At 42.4% G+C, this 23230-nt stretch overlaps 1 protein-coding gene across 1 annotated transcript in view; it reads left to right on the top strand.

The window, feature by feature from the left end:
- The first annotated feature begins 2532 nt into the window (after nt 1-2532).
- The window catches only part of FAM171A1 (family with sequence similarity 171 member A1), a 141799-nt gene continuing 121101 nt past the window's right edge, over nt 2533-23230 (top strand). Inside the window, exon 1 of the mRNA XM_032806400.2 lies at nt 2533-2807. Coding sequence (XP_032662291.1) covers nt 2714-2807 — 94 coding nt within the window. The 5' untranslated portion in view covers nt 2533-2713. The remainder of the gene's footprint in view (nt 2808-23230) is intronic.

A 23230-nucleotide genomic window follows, 5' to 3' on the forward strand; every position in this document is an offset into this window, starting at 1 on the left:
TTCTCTCTCTCTGTCGCTTGCTCTCCCCCACCCTCACTCTCTTTCAGTGGGATGAGGTAGGGGATTGGGATGCGTGAGGTGGGTGAGGACTCCAGCTGGGGGTGTATACTCTGGGCTGGGGCCAGGGGTGAGGGGTTTGGGTGTGGGAGAGGTCTCGGCTGGAGGAGGGGTTGGGCAGCAGGAGGGAGTGCAGGGTCCCAGTGGCGCTTGCTGGGGCTCCCAGGAAGTAACCACCAGGTCCCTGCAGACCCTACGCACGTGGACAGCCAGGGAGGCTCCGTGTGCTGCCCTTGTGCCGCAGCTCCCCTTGGTTGCAGTTCCCAGCCAATGGGAGATGTGGAGCTGGTACTAGGGGCAGGGGCAGCACCCAGAACCTTCCTGGCCGTCCATGAGCCCAGGGGCTGCAAGGACCTGGTGGCCGCTTCCGAGAGCCACATGGAACTAGGGTTGGCAGGGAGCCTGCCTTAGCCCTGGGCCCCTACTGTGCCACCTACTGGAGTTGCCAAGGTCTCTTTTTGAGCAGGTATTCCAGTTGAAAACTGGATGCCTGGCAACCCTATATTAACCTTCCACTGGTATATAACCTTACATAGAGGTAAACTGAATCAACTAATACTTAAGGACTAGTTCATGGGGCTGATGGTCCTCACTTGGGGGTTGGTTAGTTGGGTAGTGTTGCCTAGTTCTCAGGGCTAAGACCCATGACCTCCAGGGGGTTTGTTGGTAGGAGAGCCCAGGCCCTCCCACTCCACCAGGCCCAAACCTAGGGCCCTTTGAGGGCCATCGGTGATCTGACAGCCAAGGCTACTTAAGACTGCCTTCTCTGGGTCACTTCCTAGCTCTCTCCCTCTGTAATTGTCCCAAGTCACCATCCAAGTTAAGGTGGTGTGAAGGGTGCCCATTCATCACAAGGCACCTTTTGTTCGTGGCATGCAGCAGAATAGCCCTCTTCCTCTGCGAGGAGTTGCTGCCTTAGCATGTTGGCATTGTCCAAACAAACAAAAAGGTGATTTCTAGAGCCCATAGGAAGAAGGGGATCCTTCCCTCTTATGCTGTCTCTGTGGCAGGTCCTCCCTTCCCTCAGAGAGGAACCTTTGGGCAGTTGCCTTAGGGAGAGCTTTCTGCCTTTCCTCTGCTGGAGTTGCAAGTCTGCACTCTTCCCTAGTCTGCCACCAAATCAGCAGTTCTCCCTGCCTTTTAACTCCTCCTCCAGTTGCAACATTGGCTCTACAAGTGCTGTGGCTGGGCCCAAAGTAGTTCCTTAAGCCCTTGTTGCCCAGTTTGGGGTTTGTACTCAGAGGCCTATGAGTGGGTATCCTAAAAGCGCTCCTTCCCTAGCAGGCCTGTACAAAAACCTCGCATATTAGCAGTCTGTCAATGGTAGGGAAGCAGATGCCAAAAAGGGGATAGGCAAAAGGAGATGTTAGGGTCATGGCCTGGTACCCCCTGCACAGTGGCCCAGGGAGAACGGCTGACACATCAAGGGAAGCCCTTAAAGATGGAGCCTGGAAGAGACCTCAGGAGAGACTGTGCCTGCCTGAGGCATAATCTCCTCAAGGCTCCTCTTGTAGCCTCCTACACAGAACAGTGATGAGATGTTACTACTAGCCCTAAGTGACTTATCTAGGTCATACACTGAGTTTATGGCAGAAGTGGGTATAGAAGCAAGGCCTCCTGTCTCCAAGCCCTGTGCTTTAACTGTTACGCACTTCTATTCATTAACAATTTTCTGGTGACATTTTTAGACAATTTCACACAAAGTTCAAACAAACAGAACAACTCACATCTGCTCCACAAACAACAAGACATAAATATTACACAAAAGGAGAAGGAGCAAAACTGACTCTCACTGAGCATTAAGGAGACCCCGTTGCTTGTGACTTAGGTTACAAGAAGCCATTTAAGGGTATTTTGTGTGACTTATATTTGATGTCTGCTCTTAGATCATCACATTCTTGTTTTCCTGCTGGACTGGAGATGGGAATGAGGAAAGATCTAATACTGGTCTTGAGCCAGGAGGCAATAAGCAAACATCACACAGGATGCATTTTGTATCTATAAAGGAAAAAGGGGGAGGTCCAAATACAGCCAGTGAGGGGGGAGTGGCTGGCAGGTAAATACTGTAGCTCTTGGGGGCTGGGGGTGGGTGACAGGAGCAATGCACTAACTCGCAAGCAGTAATATGTCTCGAAGGAGGATGAGCTCCTAGGGCGAAGGGGCTGTCGGACGCCTCTCCCCAGCCACTGGTTGCCCTAGCACTATTTCTAGCAGCGCCCCGCTCTGTACTATGCATCTCCAGCTTTTCTGCTAGAACGATGCGGGGCTGGCGGCCACGGGCTGGCCGGCAGGTGGAGCCCCCTCCCGGCTCTGCGCTGCTGCTGAAGCGGGGCAGAAAGGGTTAAACAGCCCGGCTGTCTCAGCCTTTGGGGACCCCCGCACACAAATAAATAAATAAGGAGCGCCCTGTTATCGCCCTCCCCCCGCTTTGCAAGGCGCCGGCCGTGGGGACGCAGCGGGCCGCAGCGGCGGGGCTAGGATGCGGCAGGGGAGAGCAGGGGGGGCGGCAGCCTCCGCCGCAGCGAAAGGCGACATGGAGGGAGGCGCGGAGCGGGCCAGCCCCTGATGCGGCGCTTTCTCCGCCTCCTCCGGGCAGCGGCGATTCCCTTCCTCCCTCCGGCGGCGGTGGCTGCGGCAGCGGCAGCGGCGGGTGGAAATGAGCAGGTCGGCTGCGCTTCTCCTCTGCCTGCTGGGCTGCAACGTGTGGAAGGCGGTGACCAAAACCCTGGGGGCGCCCGGTGCCGCTCGAGGTGGGTGCGGGCCGGGCGCGCTTTGTGCCGCCGGGGGAGGGTCTCCAGGGGGCCGCATTGTGCTGGCGGCGGCGAAGTTGGGGGCGCTGTCCGGGCAGGCGCGGCCGGACCCCGCTCCCCCTCTCTGCGCTGGGGCCGCTGCCCCCGGCCCCGTTCCTGGGGTTTTTGTTACGGGCAAGGGCTGCTGGCCAGGCCCGCCTGCTCTCCTTACCTGCCCCCCCCCCACCCCAACCGGGCAGGTCCTGCCCGGGGCTGGCTGCGGAGCCCCCCCGACGCAGCGGTGATGGGCGGCTTCGTAGAACCTCGCTCGCCTTCCTTGGCGAGTCCCGCTTGGGGCTGGTTGTGTTGTGCCCCCTCCCCCGCTGTTGCAGGTACCGCTTGGCGCTAGTTACCGTGCAGCCTCCCTCCCAGTCTCTGCAGGTCCCGCTTGGTGCCTTCCTCTTTCCCGGCACGTCTGGCTGGGGACTCATTGCACCCCCTGGCAAGCCCCACGTGCGGTCGGCTGCGTTGACCCTGGGTTAGGGTCCTGTTCCGTAGCCCAGGCGGGAGGCCCTGGAGCAGCCCCCAAAAGTTTCCTGTCTCTTCCTGGCTGTATTCCGCGTGGGGCGCGCAGTGCTGGCTTCTTGCTGACCATCCTGTCTCTTCGTCTGGCCCTTTTGTTTGGAAAGGTCGCCAGTCTGACTACCCATCCTTACTGCATGCCATGCAAGCAGCGTGCCCCTTGCTAGTAATGCATGTGGCACTTCTGTTGGGGGCCGGGAATGTTCTATTTTAAATCAGGAAAAATCTGCTTTAAACGACTGTCACACGTTTCCCCCAGCTGATTTTTGTAGCAATATAATCGGTGACCTTAGAACCAATACTAACCCCTTCAAAGCAAAGAATGGACCTCAGTGGGCAACTATTTTAGCATCTAAATCAACTTTGTGGTCCTTTTCACTTGATTTGAGCCCTTTCTAGCTGAGTAGGATGGCTCTACAGTAATCCTTTAGTTACTTCCCTCAGGTGATGTGGTTTCATCAGCAAAATGTGCCTGTGCTGTAAAAATGTGACACTGCCAAGGAGATACTGTAGGTGGGAGATATTCGATCACAGATTAGTCATGCTTCCACACTGCATTTCTACCCTTTATTGTTGCAGTAGTGTTCTTTTTCTCTAAAGGCTTCATTCTGCGTAGCTCAGCAAGGGGTCATATAATACCTCTAGGTTTCCGGGAGCTCATATATATGTTAAACAGCAGAAAATGTAGTTTGCTGATGGTAAATAGTTTGCTACAAGAGAATATAGTTGCAAACTGGTTAGTATTTGCCTATTAGTTAACCTTGTGAAACAGCTAAGTATCAAATGTCATTTCATGTGGAATAGGTTTTTATTTATTGATTTATTTATTTCCTCCTCCTACTCCCCCCCCCCCCTTAGCCTTCAGGAGAGCAGGTTAATTATAGCCTTCCATAACAACCAGAGTGGAAATGCCATGCATCAGGGATACAACTGTACCCTATTCCTCCTACCTTCTCTACCCCCTTTTGTATGTCTTTAAGGGTCAGTAGCCTCTAAGTGGCCTTTTTTTTATATACAAACAATAAAAATGACATTTAGGTTCTTAGAGGTCATTCTGTTTTAATAAATTCTTTTATTCTTTGATTAGCAATCATTATCTCTACAGCAGCCAATAAAATGCAAACTATAGTCCTGTGCTCTGATACCAGGTGATCAAAATTTGGGTATCTTGTGGTAAAACCTACTGTGTTAATCTTTTTTTAACAAGATTGGAAAAGGGGTAGAGGATTTGACTTTGAAACTTGAGATTTCTTATTTCAAATCAATTATTCTTCTAAATGTTGTGTTTGGGGCACTTGCAAATAGGATTTATACTGAATTAGTTCACAAATATGTCAACAAAAATATCATACGCATCCTTTGAAGGTAACGTTTGACAACAGAAATTGATTTTTATCTTGGTTTATAATCGGTATTATGATACGGAGACTATTTACTTGATATGTTGGTGAAATTACAATGCAGTTCGACTATCTTTTTCCCCCCTTCCTCTTTCACTGTCAGCTCTTTTTTGAGGCAGCTCTTTCTAACTCAGAAACAGGAAAACCTAATGTCTGCAGCAACAATATAACTTGATTTATTAAATTTATTTTCATGTAAATCATGGGGAAAGCCAGGGAGTTGGCCATTATACAGTATCTATACGAAGGACTGACTTTAAACTTGATAGTTTGACCTTTTTATTGCTTGCGGATATGTCATTCTTGAGTGAGCAGAGAATATTGATGTATAGTGTGTAAAATGGTCAAATTCTATCTTCAATATTAGAACATCTGAGGTTTACTGATGTACAGTAGACCGCTTTCTGTGCTTTCACTACTGTTTCTCAGTTTCCCCCTCTATTCTAAGCTATGTATATGCTTTGGAAGATCGACATGTGGAGGTTCATTTTAGTATTAAAAAGCATTGTATTTAGCTCAGGTCGGTAGCGACCACAAGTTTTTTTGGAAGCTTATGAATTTGTGGTCATAGTCAAGTTTAGTGAACAGGTAGCTAAATCACCAAAATAACCATTGCAGTTGGTACTTATTGGGACCCCTTGTTGGTAGCCTCAAAATTAAAGGCAAGTGTTTGAATGGTTATGAAGACTGATGTACCCCCCTCTTCAGCACTTCTGTTGGTACTTCAGGGTCAAGGTTGAGGCACACTGGGGTCAGGGTTTAGAAATCTTTGCAATTGTCCATGTTGTAACTCTTGTGTGGATGAAGTATGAGGTTGGTCTGGGAAGAGGGATGCAAATGGATTTGGGAAGGAGTAGAGAGGACCACAGAGTGGATTGGATCAGGCTGGTGAAGAGAATGTAAAGTCCAGGAGGGGAAGTAAGAAAAACATTGACAGTGACATACAAATAGACAGTGGAATGGTTTTTGAAAGAGAAATGGTGGATATCCCATCAACTGCAGTATTTAAATTATAACTGGACAAAATACTAGAAAACTCGAGAGAATAGTCCGCACTGACAGAGTTGGACTAGGTGAGACTTGATTAGATTCTTCTATATCCTTAGAATCAGATTGGCTAAGCGGAATTTGAACTTTGCGCCATATGAATGTGGGGTTGTAGTTGACACTTTTGTTAAGGAAGAAAAGAGAGAATACAGCTCCAAAAAAATCCTATGATTTGACATTTTTCTTCCTCCCCTGGCACCAGCTCTAGCCCCAAATTTGAATAGCACCAAGTTCAAATTCTGATCAGCCAGGCTGATTCTGCAATTTTATGAATATGAAAGGTACTGATAATTAAGCTTCTTCATTCACACCCCATTGAAAAGATTGGGTGACATTGACACTTGAGTTGTTTCAGTATGTCTGGCTCAGCATGTAAATGGATGGATGCAGTGTTGCCTCTGAAGATGTGCTTCTGAACCACAAGGATTAGAAAATATTTTGAGAAAAATAAATCCCCTAACTTCTGGAGTATATAGCAAAATCTGCACAGATCCTCGTTTTGTTTATTATATGAATGTTGAGGCTTGTTATCCCTGCCGATGAAGTCATTGTAAACTCATGTAGATAAATTTCAAGAATTAGTAGGATTATAAGTTTTCACCCTCTCTGAACTCTACTGCTTAAAATCAAATCGATATTTCAAATTAGGACTTAATTTCAGGTTTTAAATAAAACTATAATCATCAGCTATTCTTATATTTGAACATGTGTTGAACCAATACTAACATAAGCCAGTGTCATAAATTAAAACCAAAGTACTTTGGCTGTATTTGCACTGGAAACTGTGTTGAATCTAAATAAAACGCACGTTGAAGAATCTAAATAAAACACAGGGCAAGTTCTGATCATGTGAACCAATGTCTTCCAAGTTTGAGAGGCTTGCCAGGTTTCTCAGTAGTAATTCATTTAAGCATTACAGGAAGAGCAGTACAAATCTGTGGAGACTTTTAGCAAAATCTGTTCAATTTCTGCAGGAATTTTTTATTTTTCTAGTTGGTGTTTTCTATTTGAACAATGTGGGGCCATTCTGAAATACTAGGTTTTCTAAGATGAGATGCCATGGCTGCCTGAGGATCACATTTTAGAGATATTCCAGAAAATCTCTCGTTGCGCTGCAGGAGTCCAGCATGTTTTTATGTGACACTGTAAATGCCATTTATAATTTTTAAGGTAATAGTGAACATCTCATTTGTTCAGAATATTTCACTACAGTACTTAACCTGTTCAAAATCTGCAACCTTATTGGAATTGCTTCCCATTAATGGAGGGAGTCACAGGATGTGTGCTTAGTATCTTCCCCTCCTTACCCCTCCATGATTATTAGTTGGATGTTTCTAGTATGGCAGTAAGGAAAGATAGACAGACAAGGTGGTGGGGTTGAGGTAATATCTTTTACTGGACCTATGTCTGTTGGTGCGAGACAAATTTTTGAGCTAAACAAAGCATATAGTAAGGAAAGGAATAGTAGTTGGGATTTAAATGGCCTTAATTAGCCTTCATGGTATCATCTTGCTTGGATAAATGGTGATGGTGGTGGTGAAATCTGACACTTTTTGGTGCTATTGTTTGTTTGTTTGTTAACTGACTGGCTTCAGACTCAGACAACATTAAATTAATTCACATTGTGAAAGCTAATTTCACAACCATAAGGGCTTTGATATTTTTATGGAGGTGATTACTCTGAAGAATATGGTAAAAACAACTGAGAAACCCTGAATTCTTGTTTTTATTGGGTGGGTTTTTTTCTTTTCTGTTTTTTGGTGAGCCATTTCCCCAAGCTGTCAGTTTTAACCTAGACAATAGGTATTGTTAGGGGGTTAGAAGTGAAACTAAGGACACTAACACTTTTTGCAATGCAGAGTTTGGCCTCCACGTTTGCACCCTATCTACTTAATGAGGTACTGATTACTAGGATCCTTCAAACAACGTTTACCTTAATGAGACGATCAGTGTAAGTAAGGGTACTTACATGTTATCCAGATAAAGTCCTGAATTACTCCCAAGGCCCAAATGTATAGCTTTATTTTTAAAAAATTAGTATTAGCTAACATATGGTAAAATCCTACTGTAGACAAGGCAGTTACAGTTTTCACACAGGCCAAAGTAAATCCTAGGCTTGCCTCCAGTGTGTACTTCAACCTGCTAACACTGAAAACTACAGATTGTCTTGTCCATACTAAGACTGACAGTGTTAACTGCCACTAACCAACACATAGCTTAGATTCCCCACCCCCAAAACCCTGTTGGGATGCACCCTAAGGGGTGAGACTAGAACGTGGGTCTTGAAATTTGTGGGACAAAGGACTGCCTTCTTTGCCAATTGCTGGCTAAATGGACAGCTTTGAACATCATCTAACTTACCAGAGAACACTTTCTTTATTTGATAAGTTCCCAGTAAAAGCAGTTATAGCATGTGTATTGGAGAAAGGTTTGTGCTGATCATGTTTGTTGCAAAGCTGAAATATGCAGGACTTCTTGTGAAATTTCAAGGAGCCTTGCACCTCAATGAATAATGTCTACTCACGCGTCTTAGGCAACAATGAGAGTAGGCACCTGTGCATCAAGGGGAGAGAGAGGTTTTACTATTGCAAGGTCTCCTCTAGGAAATTAGGCTAGTATAACTTGGTTACTCAGGGACGTGAAAAATCCAAGCTCCTGAGCAATGCAGTTAAACTGACCTAAACCCAAGTAGACAGCACTAGGCTGATAGGAGAATTCTTCTATCGACATAGCTACCACGTCCTGGGGAAATGGAGTACCTATGCGAGTGGGAGAAGCCCTCCCATCAGCGTAGCTTCTTCACTGAAGCACTACAGCGGCGGGTGCAGCGTTTTAAGGGTATACCTGTATATAATAATGAGTTTGACATTAGTAATGTACTGACATGAATAATAGTTAGCTGTGGTTACCGTTATACCTTCTGTTGTTGCTTAAACGATACAAAGGAGTCCAACCTCTTTATAATGAAGTGGGGGGGCTGAGCATTCCCACAGCCAAGCCCTGCCCACAATTGTCGTGGAGTCTCCAGGAATTAAACCTGGATGTTGTGTGATGAAACCTCCAGGAATACATTCAACCAAAATTGGCAACCCTAGTTCCTGCCCACATTAAAACAGAGCCTGTGTTTTTTTTCTCTCTCTCACATGCACATAATCAGTTGACTGGGCCAGGCTTAAAGCACCTCTAAACCTGGGTCAGAAACTTGTAAGAGCCCAGGCTATTTGCACAGAATAGACATACACCCAGATGTAAAAGTAAGGGATTGTGGTGTGGAGCAGAAATTGTCCTTTGCTAAAAGCAAAAGTGAACTCTCCCTGAGTTATGTAGACAGTGATGGCTCCCTCTTGATTAAAGTAAATTGAAACATTGTCTGCACATAATAGAACATGGGCCTCTTTTGTTTCAGATTTAATAGGTAAATGTATATATTAAAATTGCAACAAGTATTTATCAAATGATGATTTGAATACTTTCTTGGCCATGGAAAAACTACAATGAATAAAGGTAACTTTTATATACAAAACTTCCTTGGATCAACAGTTTTGCCCAGCCCTTCCAATTTACACCCATATCCGAGATAGCAGAACTAAGGATAGTTGTGTGACAAACTGTTGAATGTTAGGCAAAATAACTTGTTAATGAAGATGCCAGACACTTAACAATTTGTGTATTTGTTTTGCATCAAGTAGTTTGTTATGCAACTATAGTCGTAGTCAGGTTTTACTAACATGGTGTTGCAGTCTGGCCCTGTCTTTGTGAAGCTGGATATCCTGAATAACATACATAAAATAAAACTATGAAGGGTCAAAGATGTGAAGACTTTCTATTGCTCAGGCTGCAATTCATTAGGGTACGCTACATTGCCAAAGAGCCTAAACCAGGAGGATAACTTTTTTGTTTTCTATGAAACTGTTTACACGTCTAATGGCTCCTTGTTCATTTATACATAAATGTAAGGAAAGGCTTGGTGAAACAAGGCAGGGATTTGTAGAGCTATTTGGGCTTCTCATGATTAATGGAGTAGTTATACTGGTATTCACTCTTTTATGCTGGTACAACTGCTCACCCTAGGAGATTGCATCCATTTAACTAAATCACTTATTCTGCCAATTTAATTAAATTGTTATGTAGACAACTTCTTAGTCATCTTCCGTGTGTCTCCAAAATCTCCAGAAATATTTAAAGAAAATGATCCATTTTGAAGAAGAAAATGGAGAAAGAATCAGAAGGGCAATACTGAGCAGTATAGTATTAACTACTGCACCAGAATATATTCCTCAGGAAGGCTCTGAGTGCTACTCCTGTTGACTGACGTAAGCAACACTTTCTAGGATGCACTAGTGTTGCTTGAGGCAGGCAGATACTGTCTGGAAAATAAATGTGTTCAGGATCTCTGGGGACACCAATGGTTCTGCAGGCTGAGAGACAGACAATGGAAAGTAAACACAGCTAAACAGTAGAAAAAACTTTTTTTTTTTTTTTTTTAATTCTTCACAGTGTGTTCAGGGAAAAGAGGTGGCACAAACTCAAGATTGCTGTGGCAATTTTTCTCTTTGCTCTACTGTAAATTGTTCCCCTGGCAAGTTATGTAAGTACTGAGTGGCACACTGTCCGGGACAAATCCTACACCAGCTTTAAAAGCTATTTGTGGTAATACTGATGAAAGCCACTGTGAAGTAATGTGGCATACTTGCTGCTGCCATTTCACTGTTAATACCCAGCTGTTTTCATGCAAGAGCTTTTGTTTTGTTTTGGGTGAGCATCTGGGTTCAATGTCTCCTATTCTCTGTGATTTGCAGGATCCCCAAATAGGTGAGAAGAAGAGCTGCTGGAATAGAAATTGCATTAAGCAATATGAAGGATTGCAAAATGTAGCTCTTCACATTGAGAGAGATTTTTTTTTTTCAAAAGTGTCAATGGCAGTTAGATACCCAGTTCCCACAAAGTCAATGGGTGCCTAACTGCATTTGTACCTTTTTGAAATATCACCCATCATGCTACGCTAATTTCCATCAAAAGTTAGCTTTCACACAGTGGTGTGCAAGAGTATGTGTTGTTCCTTTCTTTAAGATACCACTATAGACAAACATTGACTTTTTAGTGGCAGTTACTGTAGTTGATTTATTCAAAGTAAATACTATTGTTTGGGATCAAGATAAAAAGAATAAAATACACTTGCTTTAAAGTGAGTGTAGCTTTAAGCACTAAAGCTTCTAATGGGTTGAATCCCAGCCACCTCTTTTTGCTCCAGGCCATTAGTTTAGCCAGAATTGGAATATTTAACTTTTTTATTTTTTAAAGTAACAAATCAGACATTGAGTGAAGAGGATTTGAAGCATTAAAGATCACTTAGAAAGCAATTAACTTTTCTAGAATAGAGGCTAGATAAGGACCTCCCCCTGCAAGTCACATCTGAAAAGCCACCTGCTCCCTGCAGTTTACTCTCGGTAACATCCATGTGCTGCTCTTTCTTAAATTGTTGTTCAGTTGTGATCTCTCCGGAGTAAGGATATTGGTTTTGTCTAGAAATGTCACTTGTTAGATGTGATGTATAATTAGTCCTGTAGTAAAACAGTTTTGCATTATAGCACTATTAAATTTTATGACTATTCTATAACTTGCTTTGAGAAAGAGAGGGCATGGGCCATATCATTTTTTCTCATATTTCAAATGCAAGGGATCTTAGGAGCAGAAAACATGCTTTTTTGAGGACAAAGTCTGTTAGTGGAGCAGGGGTGAAGGCAGTGTGTCATCACCCACTTGCCCTTCTGCACAGTCAGGTTTCTGAGTTTTTAGAGGGCCATACGTAGTGGCAGCATTCCTTGGGAAGCTAGTGAGTATTTTCATGAGTAAGTTAATGAACACACTTGAGTGAACTACTGTACGCGTTTGGAAATTCCTCTGTGTGGGGAAGAGTTGGGGGAGTGAGCCAAGCAAAGATGGGGATAGGTCATGGTAGCACAAGTCCTTGAGAAGTTATGGAGAGGAATGGGGAGCCTTTGCTATACCATGGGTGGTATGGGCCTGAGATAAATGAGGAAATCCTGTCTTTTGAGGCATCTGTGGGTTAGGAGTGTCCCATCCACTGCCCACTCTGAATGGGCAAACACCACACCCAGTTCGTGTGGTGGAAACTTCCATACCTGAAGTCCTTAGATTGTTCTGCCTGATGAGATGTTTTTCTGCAGGACGTGCAATGCATGCCTAAAAGGTGTGTGTGAGGTGGGCAGTTTCAGAAACACAATATGCTTTACAAGGTTGTGATTAAGCAGAGAAACTACCAGCCAGCACATGAAGTGTTAAAGAGAGCCTTTGGGCCCAGCTAATCTGTTCCCTCCTCCCATCTTATACCTGTAGCTAATGCCAGGTGTGGAGGTAGAAGAAAAGGAGAGAGCTAGGCTCAAATTGGAGCTGTCTGGTGAAGGGGAAGGAGCTAGCTGCCTCTGTAACTGAGGGGAAGGATCACTAACTTGCCCATCAAGGCGGTTAAATGGAGGGAAGCACTGTCTCCCCAGCCATGGGAGACTGTGGAGGACACCTAGGAACCTCTGGCACTGTGAGTGACTGAATGGATGAAGCCCAGGGACATTGTGGGGCTCGGCATCACCAAAACTTACAGCTGCCCTGCCTGAAGGAGTCCAGGACTATGGTGAGGCACTGCTCAAGACCCATGAGAGGACCCTACTGAAAGCAAGCTATCCAACTAAATGGGCTAGAGGGGCCACACCCCAAACTGAACAGACACTGGTAGGAAGTGGCCCACGGCAATGGATTTAGACCAGGGGCAGATTAACCCATAGGCTAATAAGACTATAGCCTTAGGCCCTAATTTTTTGGCCCTATTGTAGGCCCTCCATTCCATATTGAAGTAGAAGCTGAGCAATGGTACTGGGGCCATTGGAAATTTTCTGTCTCATTAGATATTGCTTTGTACAAATGAATCCATCAAGATTATGAACTCAATTTATGGTGGTTATGATTTTGTTTTTGTGGACTAAGTAAGTGTTTGGGCCTAAGCAATATTGAACTTTTTATACAGTAGGCCCACATTGGACAGTGGAAACCATGTCGAAGAAAGGAGGATGGCAGAAATTGAAGGAGGCCAAAGAAAGACAGAAAAGACAAGATGTAGTGCTGAAAGGTACTCCTTCTCTCCTAAGTCTAGTGGTGGGGAAGTCTGAATACCAGCCCAAGTGAACCTACTGTGCCTGCGCCTGAGGAAAAGGAGTAGCCTCCTGTGACTTCTCTACCTGAAGTTTCACCCCACTCCTCCAAAGACTTTCCCAGTGATAGTAATACAAAAATATCCTTCTCCAGTGGTCCAGGCGAGTGGAACCTGACTTCTCAAGATCTCATTGCATATTGAACTGAGTAGGACCCACAGAAATTCCAGAATCTAGATGCTGACTTTTCATTGACAAAGCGAGAGTGCACCAATCAGAATAATTATCTGACCAAATCAGTGTTTGAATATGTGAAGCCTAAAAAACAGATTGGCAAGCGAGTTGTACTGTTTTTATTGCTGCCTGCATACATTACCAATCATACAATGAGTGAGCAGCATACATTGTCAGTTAGCAGCTACCATGCCGAAAAGAAAGTTAGTGGCAGAATTGATACGCTCATGGAAAACTAGTTTTTGGAAGCTCATGCTTATTGAAAGAATGTTCTCAGAGATGTAGTTGAAACCATAGTTTTTCTTGCTGAGCACGGTCTGCGTTTCTGTGGCTCAAATGAGACTGTTGGATCGAAACACAATGGCAATTACTATGGTGTTCTAGAGCTAATTGCTACGTTTAACTCTTTCTTTGCTCAGCACATCAATAAACACACAGATCGTGGAAAAGGCCATACATCATATTTATCAAAGACTATTTGTGATGAGTCCATTGCACTGCTGGCAAAGAAGGCACTATCAGCCATTGTAGATGATATTTTTCAGTGTCTGACTCAACACCAGATGTGTCACGTGTAGATTAGCTGGCTGTCATCTTGCATTATGTGCTACCCAGCAGACTAGTTGAGCATTTCACGACCTTCATAAACATCACCAACCACACAGGGGAGAAACTTGCCTCATATGTACTCGATTTCCTCACCAAAAATGAGATTGACATCAACCTTTGTTGTGGTCAAAGCTATGACAATACAAGTAATATGAGTAGCAAATATTCAGGGCTGCAGCAAAGATAAGAGTGCAATGGTTTGGATGATTACATACCAGGTTCTGCACCCTCACTCAGCCTTGTTGGCTAGTCTGCCATGGATTGTTGTGTTGAAGCAGTTTCTTTTTTTGGATTTGTCCAAGAATTGTACAGATTTTTTTTTCTCTGCATCAACCAGTCGTTGGATGTTTCTTAGAGATCCACTACCAAAGGAATGCCCAGTGCCCAGATCACTTCCAGGGACATGGTGGAGTGCCAATGCTGAAGCTGTGAATGCAGTTGTTCTGGGATACCCCAGCATCCTTGAAGCACTAGAGAGCATCAAGGACGATGAATCTCAGAAATCAGCAACAAGAAAAGATGCAAAGATCCTGAATGATGCAATACGCACTTTGGAAACTGCTATTTTATATGAAGTCTGGAATGATATACTTCAGCCATTCAGACAAATCCAGCTTAGGTGCAGTCTAAGCTTGCAAAGTGCTCAAATTGACCTTTCCACTGCTGTAAACCTAATCAGGAGTCTTGGAACTGTTCTTCAACAAAAGCTGGATAGTTTTGATGAGTATGCAATTCAGGCGGCTGCAAGGACTGCTGACCATGCATATGTCAGCCAAATGACACACAAGACAGAAGACATTTGACAATGCAGCTGCCCACTCATTCCATGACAAGGAGGCCTTCAACAGTTAATATCTTTATCACAATCATCGACAAACTGAAGAGTTCATTAGATCATTGGATCGAGACTTATGAAAATATTGACAAAACCTTTAGTGTACTGACAGATTTTTCGCCTAACATTTCAAGTTCCAAAGTCAATAACAGTATCAAACGTGTGTCAGAAGTACCCAGATGATCTCCCAGTACATTTAACTAAAGAATTTCTTCAATTTGTTGAATTTATATCACTCTCAGATATAGAGAGAAAAGATGATGAAAGCAAATCTATTTGGATGTACCAAGTTACCACTGAATCCAATGCGATAGAATGTTTCCCAAATGTTGAAACTGCATTACGGCTGTATTTGTCACTAAGATCACTAACTGTCGTGGAGAACATTCCTTCTTTCTTCTAACAAGGGTCAAAACTGTCCTCCGATCCATCATGACTCAAGAGCATCTCAGTGCTTTGTCCTTCTTGAGCATTGAGAATGAAATGGTCAGGTCTTTGAATTACAATGACATCATTCATGACTTTGCCACTGCTGACGTTACGGGGGGGGCGGGTGGGGGGAATTGTTTGTTTGAAGAATTGAGTGTAGTGAGAGTAGAATAAACTTGTTGGTTTTTACATAAATTAATATCTACATACATATTTGCATATTTGTAATTCATATTCCAGGCCCTTCCTCCCTGTTAGCCTTAGGCTCCTCATAACCTTAATCCATCTCTGATTTAGACTCTCTGCCAGGAGGGCGATTCCTGTTCACGTCCTGACAAACACAGGGCCCTGGGCTGAGACCCAGTGCAGAAGGAGGGCCTGGGTCTGTCTACCTGCCCCACGCCTTAAAAATTGAGGCCTTGTAACCAAGCACAGGGGTGAAAGCCACATGCTTGAACTCCTAGGCTTTCCAGCCCTCCAGGCTGCCTGTTACAAAGAAATATGGTGCTAAAATACCTAGTTACATCTGTCTCCAGACTATTTACTGGGTTGCAATAGGCCACACACATTTACAAATGAGTCCTGAGCCCAGAAAGGTTGAGAACCACTTGACTAGATGACCTCTTGAGGTCCCTTACAGCCCTAGATTTCTGATTTCATGTTCTTTCACAGTTGGTTACTATTTATTAATATTATTCTAATAGCTAGAAGCCCTAGGTAAGAACAAGTCCCAGTTGTTTTTGCACATCGGTGTTCACATAGTAAGAAACAGTCACTCCCCTGAAGAGCTTCCTCTTTAATTAGACAAGATGGAAAGTACTATGACTCCCATTTTACACATGAGAAACTAAGGCACAGAGGTAATGTGACATGCCCAAAGTAACGCTCACAATGTGGGGCAGACCTGGGAGTTGAACCAGATCACATGATTCAGTCCTGTGCATTAACCTGAAGACCATCTTTCCTCTCTGCTGTTTTTCATTTAATAATCAGGAGCCTGTTTAGTGGCATTGCTTAGATGCAGCTATCACAGTTATTTCCAAGGATGCTCTTGAAGTACCTATTATACAGTTATTTTCATGGCTGATGGACACTCTTTTCCTCTTACTATTTGCCTTAGTTTTATATATTGCATGCTTGGGTGGGCAGATGGACAAAGGATGGAAGACAGGGCTGCAGCCAGAATGTTCAGCTGGTAGGGGATAGAAGGCTGTACTTCCGCAATCTGATCTAGTTTGCCAGACAGGTTGAAAACAGGCAACTGTCACCTTAATGATCTGCTTATGCTATATCAAGCCTGGAGTCTGAAACTGTCAGACTGTCTCTGAACATAAGTGTTTCTGTTTACAAAAGAAGTATTTACTATTGTTTTGACACAAAGATAGAATAAAAGTTTGGTTTGTGAATTTGCATATGTAGCTTTAAAAAAAATATCTGGCAGAAAGATGGTATCCTGGCATAAAAACCTTCCCATTTTCTTATGTAGGAAATAACATTTTGGGTAGGTTCCAGGCTAAGAAGCTTGCTTGTTTGCTTATTTATATTATTTGAGAGGTGATCTCATAGGCAGGCATATAATACTGACTTTATCTAGGTTTATGGGGAGAGAGACAGATTTTCAAAAATAAAATTTGTTGGAACCTGCAGATTTCAAATACGTATTGTGTACACAGACATTAGACTCTGTTATGTTTTAAGCAGCATTGTGGGTAAAATCACTTGTTCAGCTCAGGTTATGTTGGTTGCCGTTAGAGAGTCAATCCTTGCCCACAGTTTCAAGAACAGAAATACTATAGGAAATAACTACTGTGTTTCATGTAGCAGTGTGAGGTAACAATAGGTAAATGTTGACTTTAAATAGCTACCACTGTAGTTGTCTGAACTCATGCATAATGTTAGTAATTGGTACCCTTGGAGTAAAATTGTTTTTTAGGGTTTGTTTTTGTTTTGTTTAAGTCCAGGGTACATGGTTGCGAATATAACTGTACAGAATAATTAGATTTCATGAGTTGCATTTCTGTACCAAAAGGGGATGTTATCTGAGCTCATATAACATGTAAAAGGGGGAAAATTTAAAACCGTACAGATTGAGCTAACCTTAGGCTCATGTTTTGAATAATACATTTTTTTTTAAACCTGCCATCAGTCTGTCTCCAACTTTCACACCACATGTTCACATCTAGGGTGAGTGTAGACAGGCCTAGCAGAATGGAGGAAAAAAAAGGGCTGTCAAGTGATTTTAAAAAATTAACCACATGATTAAAAAAATGAATAGCGATTAATCACACTATTAAACAACAATAGAATACCATTTATTTTAAATATTTTTGGATGTTTACTACATTTTCAAATACATTAATTTCAATTACAACACAGAATACAAGGTGTACAGTGCTCACTATGATTATTTTTTATTACAAATATTTTCATTATAAAAAATAAAAAAAAATTCAGTTCACCTCATACAAGTACTCTGGTGCAATCTTTTTATCACGAAAGTTGAACTTACAAACGTAGAATTATATACAAAAAAAAACCTGCATTCAAAAATAAAACAGTGTAGAACTTTAGCGCCTACAAGTCCACTCAGACCTACTTCTTGGTCAGCCAATCACTCAGACAAACAAGGTCGGTTAAAATTTGCAGGAGATATGTCCCTCATGCTTCAGCCGTCATTCCGGAAGACATGCTTCCATGCTGATGCTGGGTTCTGCTTGCTAACAGTGTGGACTGATGCATATTCATTTTCATCATCTGAGTCAGATGCCACCAACAAAAGGTTGATTTTCTTTTTTGGTGGTTTGGGTTCTGTAGTTTCCGCATTGGAGTGTTGCTCTTTTAAGACTTCTACAAGCATACTCTACACCTCCTCCCTCTTAGATTTTTGGATGGCACTTCAGATTCTTAAATCTTGGGTTGAGTTCTGTAGCTATTTTTAGATATCTCACATCAGTTCCTTCTTTGTGTTTTGTCAAATCTGCTGTGAAAGTGTTCTTAAAATGAACATGTGCTGAGTCATCATCTGAGACTGCTATAACATGAAATATACGCAGAATGTGGGTAGAACAGAGCAGGAGTCAAACAGTTCTCCCCCCAAAGAGTATAGTCACAAATTTAATTGATGTAATTTTTTTAATGAGCATCATCAAGGAAGCATGTCCTCTGGGATGGTGGCTGAAGCATGAAGGGGCATACAAATGTTTAACATATCTGGCATGTAAATACCTTGCAACGCTGGCTACGAAAGTGCCATGCAAATGCCAGGTCTCACTTTCAGGTGACATTGTAAACAAGAAGCAGGCAGCATTATCTCCTGTCAATGAAAACAAACTTGTTTGTCGTAGCGATTGGCAGAATAAGAAGTTGGACTGAGTGGACTTCTAGGCTCTAAAGTTTTACGCTGTTTTGTTTTTGAGTGCAGTAATGTAACCAAAAAAAAATCTGCATTTGTAAGTTACACTTTCATGATAAAGGGATTGATCTTCAGTACTTGTATGAGGTGAAATGAAAAATACTATATTTTATCATTTTTACAGTGTTTATATTTGTAATAAAAATAATATAAAGTGAGCACTGTGCACTTTGTATTCTGTGTTGTAATTGAAATCAATATTGTAAATGTAGAAAAACATCCAAAAATATTTAATTTCAATTGGTATTCTATCATTATAAGTGTGATTAATCGCGATTAATTGAGTTAATCGCATGAGTGGGCAGCTTCTTGCAGTAGTCTCATTTTAATGATTGACTTTAATTGAGTTAATAATCAAGCTTCTGGATTAACTTTCCTAAAGAAATACAAGAATGTGCTTTCACCCAAACCAACCTTTCAGCTCTTCACCTTCATTATGAAAGTGATAGATAAGATCCTAGATCTGACGCTTTAAACAAACAAAAACTACACAAACATACAATTCATAAACTTGCATGCTTTGTAGGAGTATTTTGGATGTGTCCAGCTGTTATCGGAGTTTTGCTCCTGTGATATACTGTCTATCATTTTTACCTTAATTTTTGAGGGTGCTTCCATAGTATGCTTTTCAGTACTGTGTACAGTTATACTAGTATAATTTATTTTGATGATGATCATGACCATTATTCCATTAAATTCCTTGTCCTTGATGCTTTAAATAGATATCTTGGGTCAAATTCTGTCTTCACACTCATCCAGCTGTTCTAGTAACACTAGGATCTGGCCTCTTTACGTTTTGCCAGTCAGTTGACTTCTGAAAGAAGTTTTGGCTTGGAAACCTTAAGGTGGCTATCCTGCAGCAAAAAAACTTCAGGACCAGACTGCAAAGAGAAACTGCTGAGCTTCAGTTCATTTGCAAATTTGACACCATCAGCTCTGGACTAAACAAAGACTGTGAATGGCTTGCCAATTACAGAACCAGTTTCTCCTCCCTTGGTTTTCACACCTCTACTGCTAGAACAGGGCCTCACCCTCCCTGACTGAACTAACCTCGTTATCTCTAGCTTGCTTGCTAGCATATATATACCTGCCCCTGGAAATTTCCACTACCTGCGTCTGACGAAGTGGGTATTCACCCACGAAAGCTCACGCTCCAAAACCTCTGTTAGTCTATAAGGTGCCACAGGATTCTCTGCTGCTTTGGCTTGGAAATGTTCATTTATTTTTTTTTCTATTCAAACTTTGGCAATATATTGGAAATAAATCATTTGGTCCTGTATGCAAGGCATGTGAATTAACTGCAAGAGAATGTGTACCCTTTTTTTAATTTTTTTTTTTTAATTTTTTCTTTTTTTGTAATCTGTTGTAGTCTGTTGTGAAGATTAAATATCACTGGCTTCTTGTCTTGTATTTCTGCAGTTTGCATGCTATTTGAAGACTATTATTAGGACTCCTTATACATTTCCAACTTTCTCAGAATTTGGTTTAAATCTTGTAACCAAACATGCATCATTGTGTAGCTGGCTCTGTGTGTGTGTGTGTGTGTGTTAGATTGTTCTTTGTTTTATAAATGTGTCATACGTGATGGCAGTTGACACCTTCACCTGTAACTAATGAACAGGTTACAACCTTTTATTTGTATTCATGTCTTTGGCAATTTACAAAAATCCATAATTTTCTTCATTTTAAAACATCAACATTTATATTTATTTTTAATTTACCAATGAAGAGCAACCGGCATTCAATGTATTACATCTGTGCTAAAATCAGCATGATTCAGTAGCTAATAATGTTACCCTGAAAATGAACATGATTTTAAAGCAAATACACAATCATAGAAATAAATGAGATTCATTAGCATTGTTTCCAGTTTGGAAGTCAGTTTTGCTTTCTACTAAATATCATCTGATTCAGTGAATATGCATTGCAATGAAAAAAGGAAATTCACATTTCCAAGATTATATTACATGTACGCTATTATTGTTACATAGATGTAAGATGTCAATTAAAAGCTACAATGCCTTGTAAGAAAAGAATGCTGCTTTAAGACCATATTTAGTCACCTTTATCCACATAGCATAACTTGCAGAGTAAGGTATTATTCTATTGGAAATCAATAAGCCTATTTGCACATTAAGCTGCTGTCCAGAGTCAGTAAGGGTGGCAGAACTGGGTCCTAAGTGTTTAAGTATGTCTGCACTTTCACTACACCAGTCTGAAACTAATGGGCTGCTCTTCATCTTGTCTTTGTCAGCATAAACCTCCAATTTCTAATATGTTCTGTTTGGTGCCTTCTGGTAGAATCCCACTGTGATCCCCCAGGTCTTGTTCGGTTTGTTTTGCAGAAAGCTACAGAAACCCCAAGTCAGAAATATTTTAAATATTCCTATTCTGGCTGAATCTTCTGCGTCTGACATTTGGACAGAAAAGACTCCTCTCATAGGCTATTGCAGTAGGCTCTAGGTATAAATGGGGTTAACATTTCTGCTCAACTCTGGCCTTGGCAGAACAGCTAGGATCTTAAGCAATAGCCTCACCCAATCATGCAGATTTAAGGCTGATTTTTGGTCCCCTGAGCATACTTCTTTCCAGCATGTCCTTGTAGCTCACTTAAAACATGGAGCATGGCCAAGCGGCCAACGCCCGCTTACAGGAGGTAAGAGAGATTGGTGGGCGAGATAATATAACTCCTTCTATGTCATCAGCTCTGGTCACTTTGCCCCATCAGTGCTTTGTCTTAATCCATTCTTTTTCTTCCTTACTCTCAACCTTCAGCTGAAGTGAAAAGGGTTGAGAAGGACTTGTATGATTGCTACTCTCCTAAGAGAGACAATGACCAACTAATAAGTGGCAGGGGTGGCAAGCTGGGAGGGTGGCGTGCTGGTCACGCGGATTTGGCGATGTTCCTGCGGGAGGTCCACCGGTCCCAGAGTTTCGGTGACAATTTGGCAGCAGGTAAAGCGAAGGTGCGCAGGACCAGCAGATCACCCACAGAAACGCTGCCAAAGGCTGCCTGACTGCTGTGCTTGGGGCGGCAAAAAACAGAGCTGCCCCTGATAAGTGGGATAAGACATTGAGACTGCCTTCTTTATTGCACACAGAAGTATGTCAGAATACAAGACCGTAGCTATTTTATTTACATAACTAGAAGGAATAGAAACTTTTTTTTTAATGGAAACTTGGTTGCTTGGCAGCGTACCTTTTGCTTGGTGACTTCCCATCATTAAGAGCCACTGTGGTATTGGCTTTGGGATCCTGAGCTCACGGGAGGTCACACTTTGACATGAGTTCTGGTTGCTGTTTAGAAGATGAACGACAACTCATCAATCCTGGATTGATCTGGTGAGATTCAGAAAACCAAGTAGCAGGTAACTACACTTCTGTTTCTTCTTTGCAGTTCACATTTGTCACAACCTCAATTTTTTTTAAGTGACTATGGGCCCCAGTTTATTTCTGGTATCCTTCAGATCCACATAAAGAAATAAGAGTGAGGCTTTCTGTTGTCTTTATACAGAATTTTAAAATAAACAAAACTTAATTGTTCCACACTGGCTAAGTGCTGTAAGAACAAATGCACAATTTTGTGCTCTCAGTGCTTGAGGTAGGCAGGTGTTGGACTATACAGTGTGTCAGCACTTTTATTATTCTGCTTTATTATTATTGTATTGCAGTAGTGCCTAGAGGCCCCAGTCACAGACCGTGGCTCCACTGTGCTAGACGTTGGCTGGTGGTTCTGCTCTGTATTAATAGCAGAGAGAAATGAACAAAATTCATTAGCTGTGTAGTGCTTCAGAGGTCAAGAATCTTGTAAATTTCACTTTGCTTCATGAATGGAGTGCTAAGCAGCAGCAGTGTGGTGGTAAGGAAAAACAACAAGTGGAAAGCTCTGGGGTAGGAAAATCACATAGAATGGTTGGTTAAGTGGAATAACAAAAGGAAGGGAAAGGTGGGGGATGAGATCCCATAGAAATGACAAGTAGTAGGGCAAAGCTAAACTGAGGGCTTGTCTTCACTTACCAGTGGATCGACGCTGTGGCAATTTATCCATAGGGGTTTGATTTAGTAGCAGGTCTAGCTGATTACTCTCCCATGACTCCAGTACTCCACCGGAACGAGAAGCATAAGGGGAGGTGATGGGAGAGCATCTCCTGTCGGCATAGCATAGTGTGGACCCTGCAGTAAGTAGATCTAAGTTAAGTCGATTTGAATTGCGCTACTAATGTAACTCAAATATGGCTTTCAGTATATCAATCACTCATTGCTCTTTATGCTCTTCTAACAAGAAGCTGGTGTCTCAAGCACTTGAGTCCCACCTCTCTAACGGCTCCTTTTTTTCATTATTGTATGCAGTGTTGTCCTAGCCAGTTTATGTTCCTTTTATCCCTTTCACCGTCTCTCTAGGCTTTGTCCTTGGCTCTTCTTTCCACATATTTTCTCCCTCGAGGAAAACTTATTTCTGTGTTCAACTTTGTCACTTCCTTATAGGTCATGCCCAACTCTACACGTTCTTTTAACTCTGATTTTTCTGTCTGCGTGTTGGGTTTCTGTCAGCTCCACCATAAGGAGCTACACCATAATTTTCTGCTGTTGAATGATTCAAAGAACGAAGTTCTCCTTTGTCCCATGTCCTGACTATTATACTTATGCAGAGTGATCATGCCGTGGCATTCTTCTGCTTAGGAGTTTTAAAAAAAATGCAAGGATGTAGGAGTCCTGCATACCCCATAGAATGA

This window comes from Chelonoidis abingdonii, chromosome 2 (genome assembly GCF_003597395.2).
Source record: "Chelonoidis abingdonii isolate Lonesome George chromosome 2, CheloAbing_2.0, whole genome shotgun sequence".
In the NCBI taxonomy this organism is placed as follows: Eukaryota; Metazoa; Chordata; order Testudines; family Testudinidae; genus Chelonoidis; species Chelonoidis abingdonii.